Source organism: Oryctolagus cuniculus, chromosome 17 (assembly GCF_964237555.1).
Source record: "Oryctolagus cuniculus chromosome 17, mOryCun1.1, whole genome shotgun sequence".
In the NCBI taxonomy this organism is placed as follows: domain Eukaryota; kingdom Metazoa; phylum Chordata; class Mammalia; order Lagomorpha; family Leporidae; genus Oryctolagus; species Oryctolagus cuniculus.
Window position 1 is genome coordinate 22,597,311 of NC_091448.1, and position 18,876 is coordinate 22,616,186.

The following is an 18,876-nucleotide window of genomic DNA, read 5'->3' on the forward strand; positions in this document are numbered from 1 at the left end:
TGGCATCCCATCTGGGCATTGATTGGAGTCCCAGCCGCTCTACTTCCCATCCAGCTCTCTGCTAGTGCACCTGGGAAAGCAATAGAACATGGCCCAAGTCCTTGGGCTCTTGCACCCACGTGGGAGACTCAGATGAAATTCTTAGCTCCTGACTTCGATCTGGCCGAGTCCTAGCCAATGCAGTCATCTAGGGAATGAACAAGCAGATTTAAGGTTTTTCTCTCTGTCTCTCCTTCTTGCTAACTCTGCCTTTCAAATAAATAAAATAAATATTTTTTTAAAAAAAGGCGCTTAAAAATTACTGGATCTCCATCATTTTAAAATTGAAAAGAAATAAAAAGCACTATGGATTCTTGTAAATCAATGCTAGAAATTTAGTTTCCATTGAAACTTTCTAATTTTACTGGTTTGCAGATACTGAAACTTCTCTTTGTTTTCATGTTTTTCACTATTATTACTGTATACACAAATGTATAAATTAGAATCTGAAATGACCCCTCATTTCAGTGTTCTTGTCCCTAATATAAAGAGGCCATTATGGGAAAGATGTACAGACATTAATTTTATAAGGAAAACTGTTCTAGTTCATCTGTGCTAGACTGTATGATAGCAACTAACTCTGTAGACTAAATACCTACAATACATATATCTCCCAATTGCTCTTTAGTGCTTCAAGCTTCTAAATCCTATTAACAGCTGTCAAAACCTGGTAAACTATTTAGATGCTTTCACAATTTGTTTAATTGGATAGTTGGAAAATGGCATGCTAAAAAAGCCCACCACTCCCCCCTTTCTTTTAGCCTGGCTGAACATCTGTAGCATTAGGGCCTCATTATCTCTGAATTGGCATAGCAAATCAGTGGCATCATTAAAATGCCACATTAAGATGATTAAGCTTCTTTGTTATCCGGTTGACTTTTGCATGTGCTGAGGATTTCACGGTTATGACCCCCGATCCTTGTAAAACATTTAAACAACATCACCCTTTTGTGTTTTACCTAACAGCCTCTATCTCGTTTTGTCTCTTCTCAAAATATCCCTGGCAAACTCAGGCTATTACTTCAAACTTGGTCCTTCTTGGAGTTAGATTCTGGGTTTTGCATAGTTCAGGGTGGAAATTCAGAACCTTTTTTTTACTGTGGGAAATTCCTAGTAAGAACCTGCTGTTCAAGGCACCCAAGTTGCCTGTTCTTTTTGCCATCTTTGCTAGGTTCTTCTCACCAACTGAGCATTTTGTGTGCCTGTAAAAACAAACTGAGGCACAGTTGGCTGAGACTGCTATTGCCCCTGAAGGATTTAGATGTTGGATCCTTTCCAGGACCCATTGTTTTCGCAGTGTCTCAGGTGAAACCAAAAAATGTCTACTCTGGAGTGCAAGCCTTTCATGTGATAACCATCACCCCAGGAAATGAAACCATGTGCATCAGCCCCAGTGAGCCAAACCTTTGTTCTCTTCAGCCTGCAAAATTCTCTGGGGTGTGTGTGTTAGTCCGTGTCATCTTCCTAAGAGACCTCCAGAACATAGGCAAAGATGGGAACAATTACACCCTAGAGCAGATCCTTTAGAAAGAAGTTTAGTTTAATCTGATTTCCTATGGGTTAGATTCAATTTAGACATCTTTTCTCCCCCTCTGGGAATGTATAGCAATTACCTTTATCAGCAATTTGTGGTTTGGTATGTTCTTTTCTCTACAAGTTCAATTATAAAAATTTACTCAGGAAGTCTTTAACATTATTTTATTATGAAATAGATCATACATACAAAAAGGCAAATATAATTACATGCATAATTTAAAGAATAACAAAACAAGCATCTCTAGATCTACCACTGAATTAAGAAATAAAATTTTGCTAATACCTGTGTAAACTTGAATAGTCTTTAAAGAATCAATTTAGGTTGCGTGTCTAAGAAACTTGATATGTATTATAAGAGTAGAGTTTACAAAACCAGAATGAGAGATTATTCACATTACAAAAAGCTTATTTGCTTTACAAAAGGCTTCGGGATACTATAAGGCAGTTCCTCAAGTACTTGGATATTCAGATATCTGTTGCCAGATCTTTAGGATTTTCTGCTTTTATTAAAAAGTTCAGGTATTGCCATTCACTGATAACTGCAAATCAGTGAAAAATGAAGTTAAACATCTCTGAGTCTGTAATATAAATCAGTAGAACAATGTTGTTGGTTTCACATGGAACATTTAAATTCATTGAATGAATGATTGGGTTTATTTATTTAATTTCATCTATTTGAAAGACAAAGTGACAAAGATTTAAAAAAAAAGATTTATTTATTTGAAAGAGGAAGAGGGAGGAGAGAGAGAGAGAAGAGAGAAGAGGAAGAGAGTAGAGAGGGGGAGAGAGAGAGAGAGAGGGAGAGAGAGAGAGAGAATGAGAATCGTGCATCTACTGGTTTACTCCCCAAATGCCCAAAATAGCCAGGGCTGGGCCATGTCAAAGCCAGAAGCCTGGAACTCCATCTGGGTCTCCCACATGGGTGGCAGGGACTCAAGCACTTTAGTCGTCATCTTCTGCCTCCCATGGTGCATTAACTGGAAGGTAGATCAGAAGAGGAGGAGCTGGGATAGAACCAGCACTCCATTATGGGATGTGTGTATCCCAAGCAGCAACTTAACTCTTCTGCACTAGAATGCCCTCCCCCCGCCCTTTTTTTAAAAGAATTCTTGACCATCATTAGGCCATACTCACGTTTTGGCTTTTATTGTTATTTTGTTGTTGTTTAAGAAAAAGAATCAGCTCCCATTGTCTGGTTCACTCTCTAAATGCTCACAATAGTTGGGGTTGAGCCAGGTAAAGCCAAGACTCAGGAACTCAATCCAGGTATCCCGTGTGGGAGACAGGACTCAGCTACATGAGCCATCATCTGCTGCTTTTCAGGTTGCATGCTAGCTGGATGCTGGAATTGGGAGCATAGCTGGAACTTGAACCTAGACCCTCTGATATGTGATTGTGGATTCCAGCTGGTGTCTTAACTACTAGGCCAAATCCCTACCCCATATTATGAATGTATCAACTATAAAAAGATAAATTTTTCAAGATTAATTACATTGTATTAAATATAAAGCAAAATGATATAGGTGTAAGATCAAAGAAACCGAAGAAATTTTTGCTAGTTAACGGTATCAAGGAAGACTGAATGGAAGAAGTTCAAGTAGAATATTGATATAGTGGGAGGGTATTCTAGGTGTGGGAAAAGCTTTGAAGAATCATGGTTAGTCAGATTACTGAAAGTTCAATAGGCATAAGAATCTTTGAGAATCTTGTTTAAATGCAAATTCTGATCCAGTATGTCTGGAGTGAGGCCTGAGCATCTGCATTTCTAACAACCTCCCAGAATACGCTGGAACTGCTGAGCCAAGGACCTCGCTTGGAGAAACAAGGTTCTGCTACATATGAAAAGACAATTCAAAATGACTGAGAAATGGAGTAGGCACTTGGCACAGCAATTGGAATACCCACATCCATTCTCAGAGTGCCTCAGTTTGAGTCCCAGCTCTGCTTCCAATTCCATCTTCCTGTTAATGGACACTCTGGGAAACAGCAGGTGATGGCTCAAATAATTGAGTTCTGACCACCCACCTGGAAGACCCTGGTTTTGGCCTGGACCAGCTGTAGCTGTTGTGGGCATTTGGGAAGTGAACCAGCAGATGAAAATCTTTCTCTGTCTGTCTCTCTTGCTGTTTTTCTTCCTTCAAAATAAAAGCTTTTTAAAGAAAAAATTTTTAAATAAAAAGAAATGAGATGACCAGTCAGGCTGGAGGTGGGTTCTAGACAGTGTTCTAGCCCTTGAATGTCTCACTAAAGAGTTTGGACTTTGGGACCAGCACTGTGGCATAGTGGGTAATGCTGCCGCCTGCAGTGTCAGCATCCCATATGGGCGCTAGTTCGAGTCACAGCTGTTCCACTTCCAATCTAGCTCTCTAGGATGGCTAATCTGGTGATAGGATGTAGTATAACAGAGGTCAATACACTGTGGGCCAGGTAGGATGCTAATGGAATGGTTTATTTACACAGCATATCTACTTTCTGAGGGGCACTGTGTTAAACTCTACAACTATCATTCTCAAACTCTACCGCACGTAAGATTTACCAGGAAAGCATGTTTTTCAGTGCCTATTTCCAGTCCCCCTAGATTATGATGAGAGCCCAAAATTCCTATTTTAAAACCATATATATCCTCTATTCTTACAGTTACAGGTTAAGTAGTATCATAGGAAATTCAGAATTAAACATGTACATACACACAGGTGCATGCACAAAGTATGTGTAGGTTCTGCCCTCAACTAATGTCCATGTCCAAAGGGAAGATAAGGCAAGGTTATAAGTCATGTAGAGGCAGAAGGACCAGGTTATTTTCCAGCTGGCAGAATCAGGGAAGTCTTAGTAGGGTGGAGATAGCATATTAGTTTGGATTTAAAAAATATGTGAGATTTGGACCTGTGGCAATGTTAAGGAAAAATCTTGTAGGCAATGGAAATAATATAAACTAAACCAAGAGTACTTAGAATTTGTTTTAGTTTGGTTAAAGTTGGAGTAATCAAAATCAATATTTCAAAGGAAGATGGGATCAGATGGCAGAAAACACTTCAGATGCTTTGTTTCTGAATTTGGACTTTATTTTCTTGGCAGTGAAAAATATTGAAGAATTTTGACAGGGCCATGGTATGACCCAAGTTAGAGTTTAAAAAGAGCCTTCTCATACAAGATGAGCCTGGAAAGTGAGAGAAGGTGGTAGGGAAAACAATGGTGAGATCATGGGAAAGTTGATAGGGTCTGAAAGTTATGATAATGGACATACAGAAAGGTGGGTGGCAAAACAAATTGGAGATTGGGTTCAAAGATAGAACCAATGAGTGGTTAACTATAGGACATAAATGAGAAAAAGGAAGGATGACTATCCAGATAGTCTGACTAATATTATAGCTAGGAAACCTTTGGAAATAAAGAACTGAAGCAGGGAAGAGAGATTATACTGCAGATACATATTTGGATATTAATCCTATAAGATGATAGTTAAAGCTTTAAAAGTGGATGAAATTGTCACCAGAGAGAGATGTAGAGATAAGAAAAAGAGAGGGTTTAAAATGAGGATATGACAGTCTTCAAAAATTAATGAATAAATAAATAAAATATTTTAAAAAAATTTATGGAAAATGAGTATTATTTAAAAAACTATGCATGGATTTTAAAAAATTTGCACCGAATAAACTTATCTTTTAAGTCCATTCTTCCATTAAATTTTTAAGCACCTTCATATTTAGGAGACAAGAGGGGGGGCTGGCGCTGTGGCCTAGCAGGTGAAGCCACCACCTGCAGTGACAGCATCCCATGTGGGCACCATTTCGAGTTTCCACTTCCCATCCAGCTCTCTGCTATGGCCTGGGAAAGCAGTACAAGATGGCCTAGGTCCTTGGGTCCCTACACCCATGTGGGAGACCTGAAAGAAGCTCCTGGCTCCTGGCTTCGGATCAGCACAGCTCCGGCCATTGTGGCCATTTAGGGAGTGAACCAATGGGTGGAAGATACCTCCCTCTCTCTCTCCCCCTTTGCGTCTCTGTAACTCTGCCTCTCAAATAAGTAAATAAATCTTAAAAAAAAAAAAGAGAGAGAGAGAAAAGAGAAAAAGGAAAGGAGGTACAGTTTCACTGAAGAAATAGGACTGTAGAAGAAATGGTGGTGAGTAGTATCAAGGACTACAGAGAAGATGGGGAGACTGGCATACAAAAAGACATTGGACTTAGGAATCAGAATTTTTTAAGAGTTAGTTATTTATTTGAAATGCAGAGTTTACAGAGAGAAGGAGAAAGAGAGAGAGAGACCTTCCATCTGTGGTTCACTCCCCAAATGGCCACAATGACCAGGGTTGGGCTAAGCCAAATCCTGGAGCCAAGAGCTTCTTCTACAAGGGTGCAAGGGGCCCAAGGACTTGGGCCATCTTGTATTGCTTTCCCAGGTGCATTAACAGGGAGCTGGATTGGAAGTGGAGCAGCCAGGACTTGAACCTGAACCCATATGGGATGCCGGCATAACAGGCAGCAGCTTTACCTGCTTCGCCACAATGCAGGTCCCAGGAATCAGGATATTATTGGTGATCTGTAAGGAAGCAGATTCAGTGAATTATAGAGGCAGAAACCAGATTACCAGCAATTTTGAGTCAGTTTTGCAGATGTAGAGGCAGTAAGCCTTGATCACCTTTTTAATAAATGTGTAGAAAGGAATGTTGCAAGAGGATAAGCTTAGGTATGATGTGATGAGATGTTAAACTAAATTGAAAAGGAAAAGGAAAAGAGGAGTTGGCAGGGCTGGCACTGTGGCGTAGTGGGCTAAGCCGCTGCGTGCGGTGCCAGAATCCCATATGAGTGCTGGTTCATATCCTGGCTGCTCCTCTTCCGATTCAGCTCTCTGCTGTGGCCTGGGAAAGCAGTGGAAGATGGCCCAAGTCTTTGGGTCCCTGCACCCAAGTGACTCCACGTGGGGGACCTGGAAGAAGTTCCAGGCTCCTGACTTCAGATGGGCTTAGCTCTGGCCAATGAGGCCATCTGGAGAGTGAACCAGCAGATGGAAGATTCCTCTCTCTTTCTGCCTCTCTCTGTGACTCCCTGTCTCTCAAATCAATCAATAAAATCATTAAAAAAAAAAAAAAAAAAAAAAAAAACTTGGTATCTAGAGAGCCTGAGGACTTAGAGTTGACAGATCTTGGAGACTGACTAATGAAGAGATTGAAAGGGAAAGGATTCTGTAGTCTTAATACTTGGAGGATGGAAGTAGGGAGACTAATAAACATAAATATGTCATAAAATAGAAGGAAGTTTGAATTCAAAGATGACAAGCTTGATAGACATGTTTGGTATTTCTTAGGGATACTAAGTAGAATGTCCCCTTCACTCTGCTCCAATAAACTTCCTCCCAAGGAATGGGAAGGATCTCTTCATTAGAATGAACTGGTATCGGGGCTGGTATTGTGGCATAGTAGTGTAGCGGGTTATATATTCCTGCAGTGACAGCATCCCATATAGGCACTGGTTCAAGTCTCAGCTGCTCCACTTCTCTCAACTTCTGATCCAGCTCCCTGGGAAAGCAGTGGAGGATGGCCCAAATTCTTGGGCCCCTGCACCCATGTGTGAGAAGCTCCTGGCTCCCTGCTTCATTGGCCTCTCTGTCTCTGTAACTCTGCCTTTCAAGTTAAATAAATAAATAAATAAAATTTGGGAAAAAAAAAAAGAATGGACTTTTCCTCATTGTTTCAGTAGACTGTCTTTGGAGGCTGGGTGCTAAGCTTGATAATCTCTCAGGAGTCCTCTTTACATTTTAATTTATCCCACCATTCCTCTCTTTTTACACTCACATAATAAACTGCTGATCCCCAGTAAGAATTCAGACAGGTTAGCCAGGTCATTTTTAGATAAGACTCTAAAGCAAACCAGCAACTATAGCAGAAACATTTTTGGTCCAGTCAGTCCAAGTGACTTCCCTCATCCCTGCTATGTGACTCTTACCCTTTCTTTTATGGCTCTTTGTCTCAAATACTGTCTTCTTTGCTCTACAGGCAAATCATAAAGGACTAAAGCTAAGGTTTGAGGTTGAGCCGGGTTGGTAAAGTATTGACTCCCAGAGAAGGCCTACTTAAGGCCAACATTCTGAGGAAAACAGCAGATCTTCTGTCCTCTGTTTTCAGAAATAACCTACACTTTGATCTTCAGTATTATCTAATGTATACTAACCATGGAATAACCTGAGTCTGGTCAGATTCACATCTAACTAAATGAAAAGGATTCTTTTTTCTGCTGGCCCTCTCTGTCTGCCGTTGTTGGTTTTCAGTAGTCAAGTTTTTCCGTTGAGGTTCTTTTAAACGCCTACATGCAAACTGAAGAGCACTCAAGCTTTGGTGGGATAGCACCCACAGCTGGAGTGATGGAGGAAGAGAGGAGTATACAAGCCTCAGGTGCATCCTTCTCTTAAAAAATTGTTTAAAAACAAAAACCACTTAAGCAAACCAATTCCAAATGAAAGCAGGCACGACCTGTCCAGAGAAAGAAGGAAATGACCCTCATTGATAGCAATTCATGTACAACCCAGATGCACAGGATGGGGAAATTTGAAACATGTTGAATTTATCCCACAGCCCTGCATCTCTGAGTGAAAGGTTGTGAACCATGAACTGTGGTAAGAGGCAGAGGAACCGTGTTGTAGCTATGGCTCCTTTGTTGGTGGTTAGGCCCTGTCTTGCTCGGTTAAGCAAACATGGTTAATACAGATGAAAGGTAACCTTGATAGAAGTGAAAATTGAAACTTGGGTTGAAGGTAGCAAGCCAGGCACAGCTGCAGTTGTACTTCCTCCTGTGTGGCAACAGGAACAACATTTATTGATGTTTTTTGAAGGGATGTAGTTTTTTTTAAGTATCTTTTTTAAGAGTGTTTTGGTGTTAACATCTACACCACTGATAAGAGGGTGTGGAGTATAGTTGGTAATAAGCCAGTTAGATCTTATACGTGAATTATGTGAAATCAAACCTAAGTAACTGATAGCTCAGGGTCAAGTTTAGTGCCCTAATCACACCTCTGCCAGCAACTGGTTGTATAAGTTTGGATAAATCCCTGAAAACATGTCTGCTCCCAGATTTCTTGATCTGAAAAATAAGGATGAGATGATCTATAAACTCCCTTCCAGCCCTAAATCCCATTGATTTGCAAATTCCTCATGAGGAGGTCTAACTTCCTTTTCCTAAGAATCAATGTTTGAAAAAGTAATCATTTATATAACATATTTTATATATTTATACATGAAAATCCTCTTATCAGGTGAATGTTTAGGTTTGTTCCTATTCAACACATAAATTTGCCCTTTTTTATGTTTTCCACTAGAAGAGTGTTATAGCTGTTTTGGAAATAATATTTGGTGAGCCAACGCTTTTTTTTTTTTTTTTTTTTGACAGGCAGAGTGGACAGTGAGAGAGAGAGACAGAGAGAAAGGTCTTCCTTTGCTGTTGGTTCACCCTCCAATGGCCGCTGCGGCCGGCACACTGCGGCCAGCGCACCGCGCTGATCCAAAGGCAGGAGCCAGGTGCTTCTCCTGGTCTCCCATGGGGTGCAGGGCCTTAGGACTTGGGCCATCCTCCACTGCACTCCCGGGCCACAGCAGAGAGCTGGCCTGGAAAAGGGGCAACCGGGACAGAATCTGGCGCCCCGACCGGGACTAGAACCCGGTGTGCCGCCACCGCAAGGCGGAGGATTAGCCTATTGAGCCGCGGCACTGGCTTGAGCCAACGCTCTTGACCTATTTTCTCCTCTCCTACCCAGTCCTGCAATCCTAGGGTCTTGACTTTAGTTCTCCTTATCTTTGGTATGAATACCTTTCCCCTTGCTCAGATTGAACCTCATTTACCTGTGTCATGGAAGTAGCTCCTTAAATTATGTAAAAGAATTACTTCCCCTTTTATCTTTCTCAACACTATTTCACTAGTACTGACAGCTTCCTCTACATTCAGTGTTGTGTTTTTATCTGTTCCAAGAAGAGACAGGGAGATGAGACATGGCTTAGTAGTTCATATACATGCAAGAGGAAAAGGCTAAAGAATCAGAAGAATCATGTTGACTCTTCAGTTCTCAATCTTACTGGCTTAAAGTAGATCCATCTGAAGGATTGAAACAGTAATTTTCTGTTTGAAACCTAAGAGCACCTTGCCTTTTGACTACAGTCAAGAAAAAAGGTACTAGATTTGAGATCCTTTCTTCTGTACTAGTACTAGAGAAGGTTGTTCAAAATATTTGTTTCATAGTTGCTTTGAGTAGTCATAGCTAAAAATCTGTTATCTCTAATTTTCTGGATAGCACAAAACATTCTCATCTATTTTCAAGTTTGTGAGTCTGTGTGTTTTTCTTTGTGATTCTAAATTCAGATATTGAGTGATCATTCTGATGTTGTTTCCTTGCCTTGTGGATATACAATTTTATGTTGGCTTCATTTGGTATTTGTCAGTTGTGAGTCTTTGCTTTTTGAGCTGGTCTGATAGCTCCACATACAATCATTGTTCAATTCTTGCATTTTCTTCCCTGCAGATGATTCGATGAAAATGAAAGATGAATACAATGAAAGAGATGAGAGTGTTTTAAAGCCAGAGCCCATGGGAAATGTGGAAGAGCCTGAAATCCCTTACAGCTATTCAAGAGAATATAATGAATATGAAAACATTAAGTTGGAGAGACATGTTGTCTCATATGATAATAGCAGGCCAACCAGTGGGAAGATGAACTGCGATGTGTGTGGATTGTCCTGCATTAGCTTCAATGTCTTAATGGTTCATAAGCGGAGCCATACTGGTAAATACACTCCTTTTCCTTTCTTCTGTCCTGATGCAGTCACCGAGAAATGAAGTGAAAGGACTTCTGATGACTTTATTTATTTTTGCTATCACTCTGATGTATCTCTACCTGTCTGCATTGCCATATTTTTATTCCTGTTTTATCAATACATTTGGCAAACATATTGCAAATGCTTTGAATAAAAAAAAAGGCTTCAGTGAGCACAGTGTTTTTAAGTTAGCCAAATAATTTCTTTAGTTAATAATTAGGGGTTGAATGGTATTATTTGCTTCTTAGAAATTTTTCATGTATTTTTGCATAATACTTTTAATAAAAGCAGATTGTTATACCTGGTTCAACTTTGGTAGATTAAAGGATATAGCTTTTATTACTAATTTTAAAAAATTTACTTTCAGACAATAATAGGTAGTCTGTAGGAATGGGTACACACACAGTAATTCCCCCTGAGCCAAGAGAGACATCTAATATTAAGATTTTAGAAAGAAGCATTTCTGGCCCTTAACATCCTATTAAAACTTGAGTCTGTAACTCTTTTTTAGAGGAGATTATATTTTAAAAGAATGCTAAATATTATAAAAACTTAACATCTGGAAAACACTTCTAGAGCTACTCTTATTACTTGTTCTAACTGAAGACAAGATGATTCCTAAAATAGTCCTGCTAGATGGGTCCTTTTTCTCTCCATAAGTAAGACCTAACACTTATACACCTCAGAAGTCATTCTATTACGGACAGAAACTGTCTAAAAGTTGAGTTTTGCCATAGGCATCTAATCTGTGCATATGCTTCTGCACTCACCTACTGATTAGTAATCTCCTTTTTTGCTCTTTTTAAAGGTGAACGCCCATTCCAGTGTAATCAGTGTGGGGCATCTTTTACTCAAAAAGGTAACCTCCTCCGCCACATTAAACTGCACACAGGGGAAAAACCTTTTAAGTGCCACCTCTGCAACTATGCGTGCCAGAGAAGAGATGCGCTCACGGGGCATCTTAGAACACATTCTGGTAAGTGAGAGAATGAGCACCCTATGTCTGGCAACTGTGGGTTCCTCAGAGCCCAGTGTGGAAACTGGAAAGAGTTAAGGATGGAGGTTTTAATCTGTCATTCTTGCTCTGAAGGGTTACAACAGCAGAGACCTCTAGGGCTAATTACACTTCCATTAGAGCATTAATTGCTCTCCGTCTGCCTCAATGGGATGATCTCAACATCCTTGCTCCCCTGGAGAACAACACAGACAGGAAGAGCCTGCCTTATAAAAATGCCATTTAAATTTTTGTGAGGAAGTTATAGCCATCAGTATTTTCTTATGGTAAACTTTATTAAAGACGATTTTCCTAAGATGTGTACATGACATCTGAACATGTACACACACTCTCTCCATTCAATAGACCGGACAAGGGCCGGCGCTGTGGTACAGTAGGTTAATCCTCCGCCCGTGGCATCAGCATCCCATATGGGCGCCGGTTCTAGTCCCAGCGGCTCCTCTTCCAGTCCAGCTCTCTGCTGTGGCCTGGTATAGCAGTGGAAGATGGGCCCAAATGCTTGGGCCCCTGCACCTGCATGGGAGACCGGGAAGCTCCTGGCTCCTGGCTTCGGATCGGCACATCCTGCCATTGGGGCCATTTGGGGAGTGAACCTCTCTCTCACTGTCTGTAACTCTACCTATCAAATAAATAAATAAAATCTTAAAAAAAAAAAAAAAAAAACCGTAAGCTGCGGATAAATCACTTTTGAGGATTAGTTTTTGGCCAGTCTGGGCTAAATTTCTTAAATCCAACTTCCCTCTTAATCAGCTTAACCTGCTTTTACTCTCTGAAAGATGAGCTGTGATAAGAATTTGTTAAAAGCTGTATGTTCTCTTGATGTTTTTACTCCTTATTTTGAGCAAGCAAGAGAATAATACATTTTTTCTAACACATAGAATTTCCCTCCCAGAAAAATGAGACTGAGTTTATTTTCAAATTTGGGACCTCATGTTCTTGATGTTATCTGACAAAATTATAATTGTTTAAAAAAGGGGGGGAGGGTTGTTTTTGTATCAATCCACATCTACTGTTTTGAGTAAAACCCAGCCCAAAACTTGAAACTGATCACATTTCAAGAGACTAGGATTAAATAAGCCAGCCCCAACAAAACCCACCAAAAGTCTCTTTGCTTTCAGCTCATTTTTCAAAATAATGAACTAAGGATAGGTTTGGTTCCCTAAAATTTGAATAGGTCTCTGTGTTGCCTTTTTCAAGTGTGGAAACATCAACAACAGGCATTTTTAAAACAGATTTTAGAGGTTCCCAATTTATGCAGAAATCTAATGTATTTAGTCCTACCAAACCTGCATTTATCTTACTTTGGGATTCCGTAAGGATCTTTTAGTGCTTTAAATTCTAAATCCTATGTTTTAAACAGAGCAAGAAGAGTTAGAAAATACAAATTTTGGTCCTTAAAACTCTTACAAATTCATAGGGTATATTTAAAAAATGGGAAAGGCCAGCCTTGCACAGAGAGTTTATGTTATTACTTCAAACAATGAAGCTTTTGGGGGATGTAGGAAGACAAAGTTTGTCTGAATTGTCTGGGTGAACTTCTAAAGAAATTTTTTACTCATCTTAGAAATGTATATGAGGTCATTTTGCAATTCATCCTTAATTCTATTATTAGTTAATTAAATCAGTTTTTATTGTTTTAGCTTATGCTTTTCTATGGCCATTTGGCAAGGATGAACTCAATTCACCCAATTAGGTCAATGTTCTATAAAGGCCATCAGTGTCTGGCTGAATGGCTAACTCACACAGAACTACAGAATTCTTTCCTTACAATCAGATGGATGTCACAAAATAAGGAATCCCATCCTATTTCATTCTATACCACACTAACCTCCTTGAAAAATAAAAGAGCCTTTTATTTTTTTCCAAAAAAAAACAGGATTTTACCTGAAGCCCAAACACTATGCTAAATGGTAGTCATTAAATTCAAATTCTTTCTCTGTGACAGGATGTGATCCTTTCGGAGAACCCTGTTGGTATAATAACCAATCAGATCATAACATTATTTCAGCTTACTAAATTTAAAAGTATTGTAGATTCAGAAGTATCCAGCTACCCTGGCTTTGGTCAGTATTTCTAGTACAGTTTTCAGAGCCCCAATATACTTCCTATATGGGACCCCTGTAGCCGCTATGTCATTGAGTGCCCCTTGTGTTCTCCTTCTAGTTGAGAAACCCTACAAATGTGAGTTCTGTGGAAGGAGTTACAAGCAGAGAAGTTCTCTTGAGGAGCACAAGGAGCGATGCCGTACATTCCTTCAGAGCCCTGACCTGGGGGACACGGGTGAGTTCATGTAGCACTGGTTCCACACACATTTAGTGAGCATCTACTGTTCTTTTTTTTTTTTTTTTTTTTTTTTTTTTTTTTTTTTTTTTTTGACAGGCAGAGTGGATAGTGAGAGAGAGAGACAGAGAGAGAAAGGTCTTCCTTTGCCGTTGGTTCACCCTCCAATGGCCGCCGTGGCCAGCGCGCTGCGGCCGGCGCACCGCGCTGATCCGATGGCAGGAGCCAGGCTCCAGGTGCTTTTCCTGGTCTCCCATGGGGTGCAGGACCCAAGCACTTGGGCCATCCTCCACTGCACTCCCGGGCCACAGCAGAGAGCTGGCCTGGAAGAGGGGCAACCGGGACAGAATCCAGCGCCCCGACCGGGACTAGAACCCGGTGTGCCGGCGCCGCTAGGCGGAGGATTAGCCTAGTGAGCCGCGGCGCCCGCGAGCATCTACTGTTCTAAGGGTGTGAGATACAGGAGTAAATAAAAAGATTTTAAAAATCCTGCCCTAGTGGAATCTGTATTTTGATGAAGCCAGGCAGATTAGGGACAAAGTAGAAAAGCAAACTCTATGAGAAGGTTGGAAGGTAGTTAAGTGTTACTGAAAGAAATTAAGCAGGTATTGAGGAGTGTCAATGAACCACAGAAGGATTCCACAACATAACATTTTAACAGACTTAAAGGGATGAGGAGTGAGCCCAGCAGATAACCAAAAAACAGCAAGTACAGAGGTCCTGGGACTCAAATTTAAAGCCCTGTAGAGTCTTCAGTGGGGATGGGTGTTATGGCACAGTGGATTATGCCACCACTTACAAGGCCAACGACACATGTCAGAGTGTTGGTTCAAGTTCCTGCTGCTCTGCTTCTGATCCAGCTTCTTGCTAATGTATCTGGGAAAGCAGCAGCAGATGTCCCCAGTGTTTAGGCCCCTGCCACCTATGTGGGAGACCAAGATGGAGTTCTTGGCTCTTAGCTTCAGTCTGGCCTAAAGCTGGCTATTGTAGCCATTTGAGGAGTGAATCAGCAAATGGAAGATCTCCCTCTTGTCTACTTACATGATTTATTGTGATGTTTATATTTGTCTTTGGGGATTTCCTGTTTTGTTCATTGATTTGAATTAGATGCCTATTGGTTATTGGTTGAACTAATAGATATCTTTCCATGTATTCATTGCAGTCTTTTTCCTTTTCATTCTTTGGTTGAAACAACCTGAAACATTTCATGTCACATCTCTGCAGTTGTCCTTTGTCCTGTCCAGTCAACCATCAGCTTGGTTTTGCAGCTTGGGTTATCTGACATTTTTCTTTGGTTGCTTGAACCTACTGCTTATTTAGAGTAAGAACAAATCGTCCTGAGATTTGGACTTCTACAAGAGTAGTTGCAGTTGAATCATTTGAACAGCCTAAAGCAGAAGTATTACAAAAATATGGCAGAAATAATGTGAAACTCAGGAACAATCGGATGGAAATCATTAGGATTTAAGCTGTTCCTATTTTGGATGTTGTGGTTCAGTGGGTTAAGCTATTGCTTGGAACACCTACATCCCATGTTGGAGAGTGAGTTCAAGTCCTTGATACTCCACTTCTAATTAAGTTTCCTGATAAAGCATCCCAGGAGGCAGCAGGTGCTGCTGTGGTACTTGGGTCCCTGCCACCCACATGGAGACCTAGATGCTGTTCCAGGCTCCTGACTTCAATGGGCCTAGCCCAGGCTGTCTCTCATTCCCTCTCTCCCTCTCTCTCTGCCACTCTGCCTTTCAAATAAAAATAAATAAATAAACCTTAAAAAAAAATCTCTGTTTTAAATGAAAGAAAATTTGTGTTTCAGATACAGCCTGTTTTACAGTGTTCAGAGTTGGCCAACTGAATTCTGTTGGTTTGTTCTGTTTCTGCTGTTTATCCTGGTGGCATCCTTAGTTTTATCAAAAAGTTGGATTTCCTTCGTATTTCTAAAGAGGAATGGTCACTCCTTTAAAAAAAAAAACCCGAAACCTGAGTTTTTATATATATATATATATATATATATATATATATATATATATATATATGATGCATTTATTTGAAAATACTCAAACTGCTGGGACTCGAACTGGTGCCCATATGGGATGCTGGCACTGCAGGCCATGGCTTTAACCCACTGAGCCTCAATGCCAGTCCCGAAACTTGAGTTTGACATAAGAATGACAAGCTTCATGTTAATCAGGCATTACTTACTTACCCAAGGACACATTATAGGCATCTTTTACTTGCAGTTCCACATTTTAGAAAATAAGCAAAGCTCTTACTTGTGAGACATTCCCAAGTCATGAAAAAATCCACTGGATACCAAGTGGATTCATTAATATTTAAAGCTAGAAGTATGAAAGAGGGCATTGAATCCTCTTCTTAATTTTAGAGATAGGAAAACCAAGACTCATCTCAAAATTCAGTGACTGACTTAAAAATTTCTACAACTTTAGTTGTTTTGTGATCAGCTATATATTCTATTTTTAAAGAAACTCTAGATGTAATTCTCATACCATAAAATTCACCTTTTTAAGTGTACAGTACAGTAGTTTCAGCATATTCATAAAGTTATACTACCATCATCATTATGTTACATTTCCATCCACCCTAGAAAAAATCCTTAGTTGACACCTCCCGTTCCCACTTCTGCCCCTGGAAGCCACTAATCTATTTTCTGTCTCTATGGATTTACATTCTCTGGACATTTCAATGTAAATGGAATCATAGACTATGTGGCCTTTTATTCTGGCTTCTTTCACTTAGCATGTGTTTAAGGTTCATCCATGTTGAAATATGTATCAGCTCTTAATTCCTTTTTTGGCCGCATAATAGTCTGTTGTATGGATTTACCACATTCTATTTGTCCATCCATCAGTAGACATTTGGATGAGTTTTTTCCCCTACTTTTTGACATGATTGGCTGTATTTTTTTTTTCCTGAAAGTAGGGGGAAAAATTTGTAAAGGATACTCCAAATTCAAAATTATTGATTTTGAAATAAGGTCACCACCTTACTCTATTCCCACAACCTTTTACATGAATTTAAAATTAGGTAACATAACAAAAGAAACTTTTCAACTGTCTCCAATGGTGTTAGGTGATTCAGGAAATGCTAAAACACAGAGGTTGAGTTCATTTGCATTTCATGCAGTGGTTTGATGGATGCATACAACATACTTTAAGTTTCAGCAAAAAAAAATAAAGGGTTAACAAAGTCAGCAAGTTTTGATTTTTTGACAAATATGTTGTAATGGTGGTTTCAGATTACAGAATGTATAAAGTCACAACTTCATCAAGTGTAAATACTGCATGCCAGTCAATATATTACCCTTTTGTTTCAAACAGTTCCTGTAATTTTCCTGAGATCCAAAGTATAAAGAATGTTTAATATAATATAAACAAGTCCTTTAGTTATTGCCACTGCTCTGCATGTGGTTTTCATTTCTGTTTTTTTTTTTTTTCTTAAAATTGAGAGTGCAGTGTGGGCAAATGTTCCATTCCAAGTCTGAGCAGTACAGTATACCTCACACCTTCATCCCTCACCTTTAAAGTGGTGATGCTCCATCACTACTGTGGAGACAGCACTTGTTCATCAAACCTTTATTGTAAATTAAACTGTAGCATCCTGTGAGTGCCAAGCTTTGGGACAAACCTTTGTGGATGCAGATTGAAAGGCCTTGTGCTAAAGACTAGCCTGCAAAAGAATGTAAGACATGGGCGACAGCACTTCTGGCCTTGACAGTCATTTTCTTTTACTGAGATAGCATTTGTGGAATTCTCTCTGTGTTAGGTTCTGTTTCAGAACTATTTAACCCACCGTCCAATAAGACATTTGATCTATTGATACAACACAAAGGGCTAATAGAAACACTAATATTGCTGCTTCAGTCCAAGTTTCTATACCAGATATCATGAGTTACATTCTCAAAATATTCCAGTTGTCCTATCTTAATGGATTATTTATGAAAAGAGGAAAAAATATAGATGATGTGGACTTCATTGTCTCATTAGCTTGATCCTTACTCCAGACAGGGACCAACAGCTGGTATACAGATTGATTTAGCCTCATTTCACACTTATGAATTCTTACAGCAGGACTTATTTTTATATAACAGTGAGCTCTAGCAGCAGTAAGATTTTTAAAGTATTTGATTCTGAACCCAGGAGTTAGATCCTTTCATCTTCATTCTCATTGGTTCAGTTTAGCTAATGTAAACGTAATGATTTCAGAGTAAAGTTATGTTTTACCAACTTGTATTTTTGCCAAAGGAAAAGTTTAAAATATGTGTCTATGTTCCCAACTAATATAAGAAGTGGCATTCATTTTCCTTGCTCCAAAGGGCAACAGTTTTATATGTTTTTTGTGAGATCCTGCATCCATCTCTGATAGCTATCTCTTGGTAGACAATTCTTATTGCATAATAATACCCCTTTGTTTCACTCTCTGTTAGCTACTGACTGACCACACCATAGAGAAGACAGGAAATAAAGCCTCTTGTTTAAGCTCCATTTAGCACTCCAAGATCTAATGAAGATTTCGAACAAAAACAAAAGACAACACATTACATAGTTAACCTTACAATCACTTTGAGACAGAAATTGCATAATGGAAACAGTTAGCTAAAAACCAAACTAGTAAGACTTGTGCAGAGAATAAAGGTAGGAACCCATTTTTGTGATTTTAATTTTGTGTTACATTTTGTTGTTTGCTTTTTTCAACATATCTTTAAAATCACTTAGCTAATGAATATTGGTACATTCACTATGTAGCAAGCAAGTGGCACAAAGGAAAACTGAACCAGAATTACAGTTCTACACCTTCTGTGCTCTATCATGAACCACATGTGCAAATTGTTCCTTGCCACATCCCATGTAATGTACACCCACCCCTTGCAACATTAAACCGCCAAACACTACCCAGGAACGGATTTCCTATTTCATCATGTAAACCCATTATCTTGTTCCCTGACTCTCTTGCCAAACTGGTTTCCCTCTACTTACATTTCTGAGACATGATGTGGCAAGATAACAAGTCTAGACTGTATAGACAGTTGGACCCTAAAATTGGGACAGAGGACCAAAGCCACAGTCCCTTATTTTTTCTTTCCTGTGCACTACCTAAACTCCATTGTAATCCCAAAGAGACTGTGCAACCACTAAGTGACTCTTTGTGTTTCAAAGGGTGACCAGTATTGTATATCAGCTGCAAACAGTTGCAAGGC

The 18,876-nt window shown here is 39.6% G+C and overlaps 1 protein-coding gene across 3 annotated transcripts in view; it reads left to right on the forward strand.

Moving 5' to 3' along the window:
• The window catches only part of IKZF3 (IKAROS family zinc finger 3), a 122,942-nt gene that overhangs the window by 77,375 nt on the left and 26,691 nt on the right, over window positions 1–18,876 (forward strand). For all 3 annotated transcript variants that reach the window (XM_051825647.2, XM_070060746.1, XM_008271418.4), the window contains 3 exons: window positions 10,078–10,338; window positions 11,178–11,345; window positions 13,548–13,664. In XM_051825647.2, coding sequence (XP_051681607.1) covers window positions 10,078–10,338; window positions 11,178–11,345; window positions 13,548–13,664 — 546 coding nt within the window. The remainder of the gene's footprint in view (window positions 1–10,077; window positions 10,339–11,177; window positions 11,346–13,547; window positions 13,665–18,876) is intronic.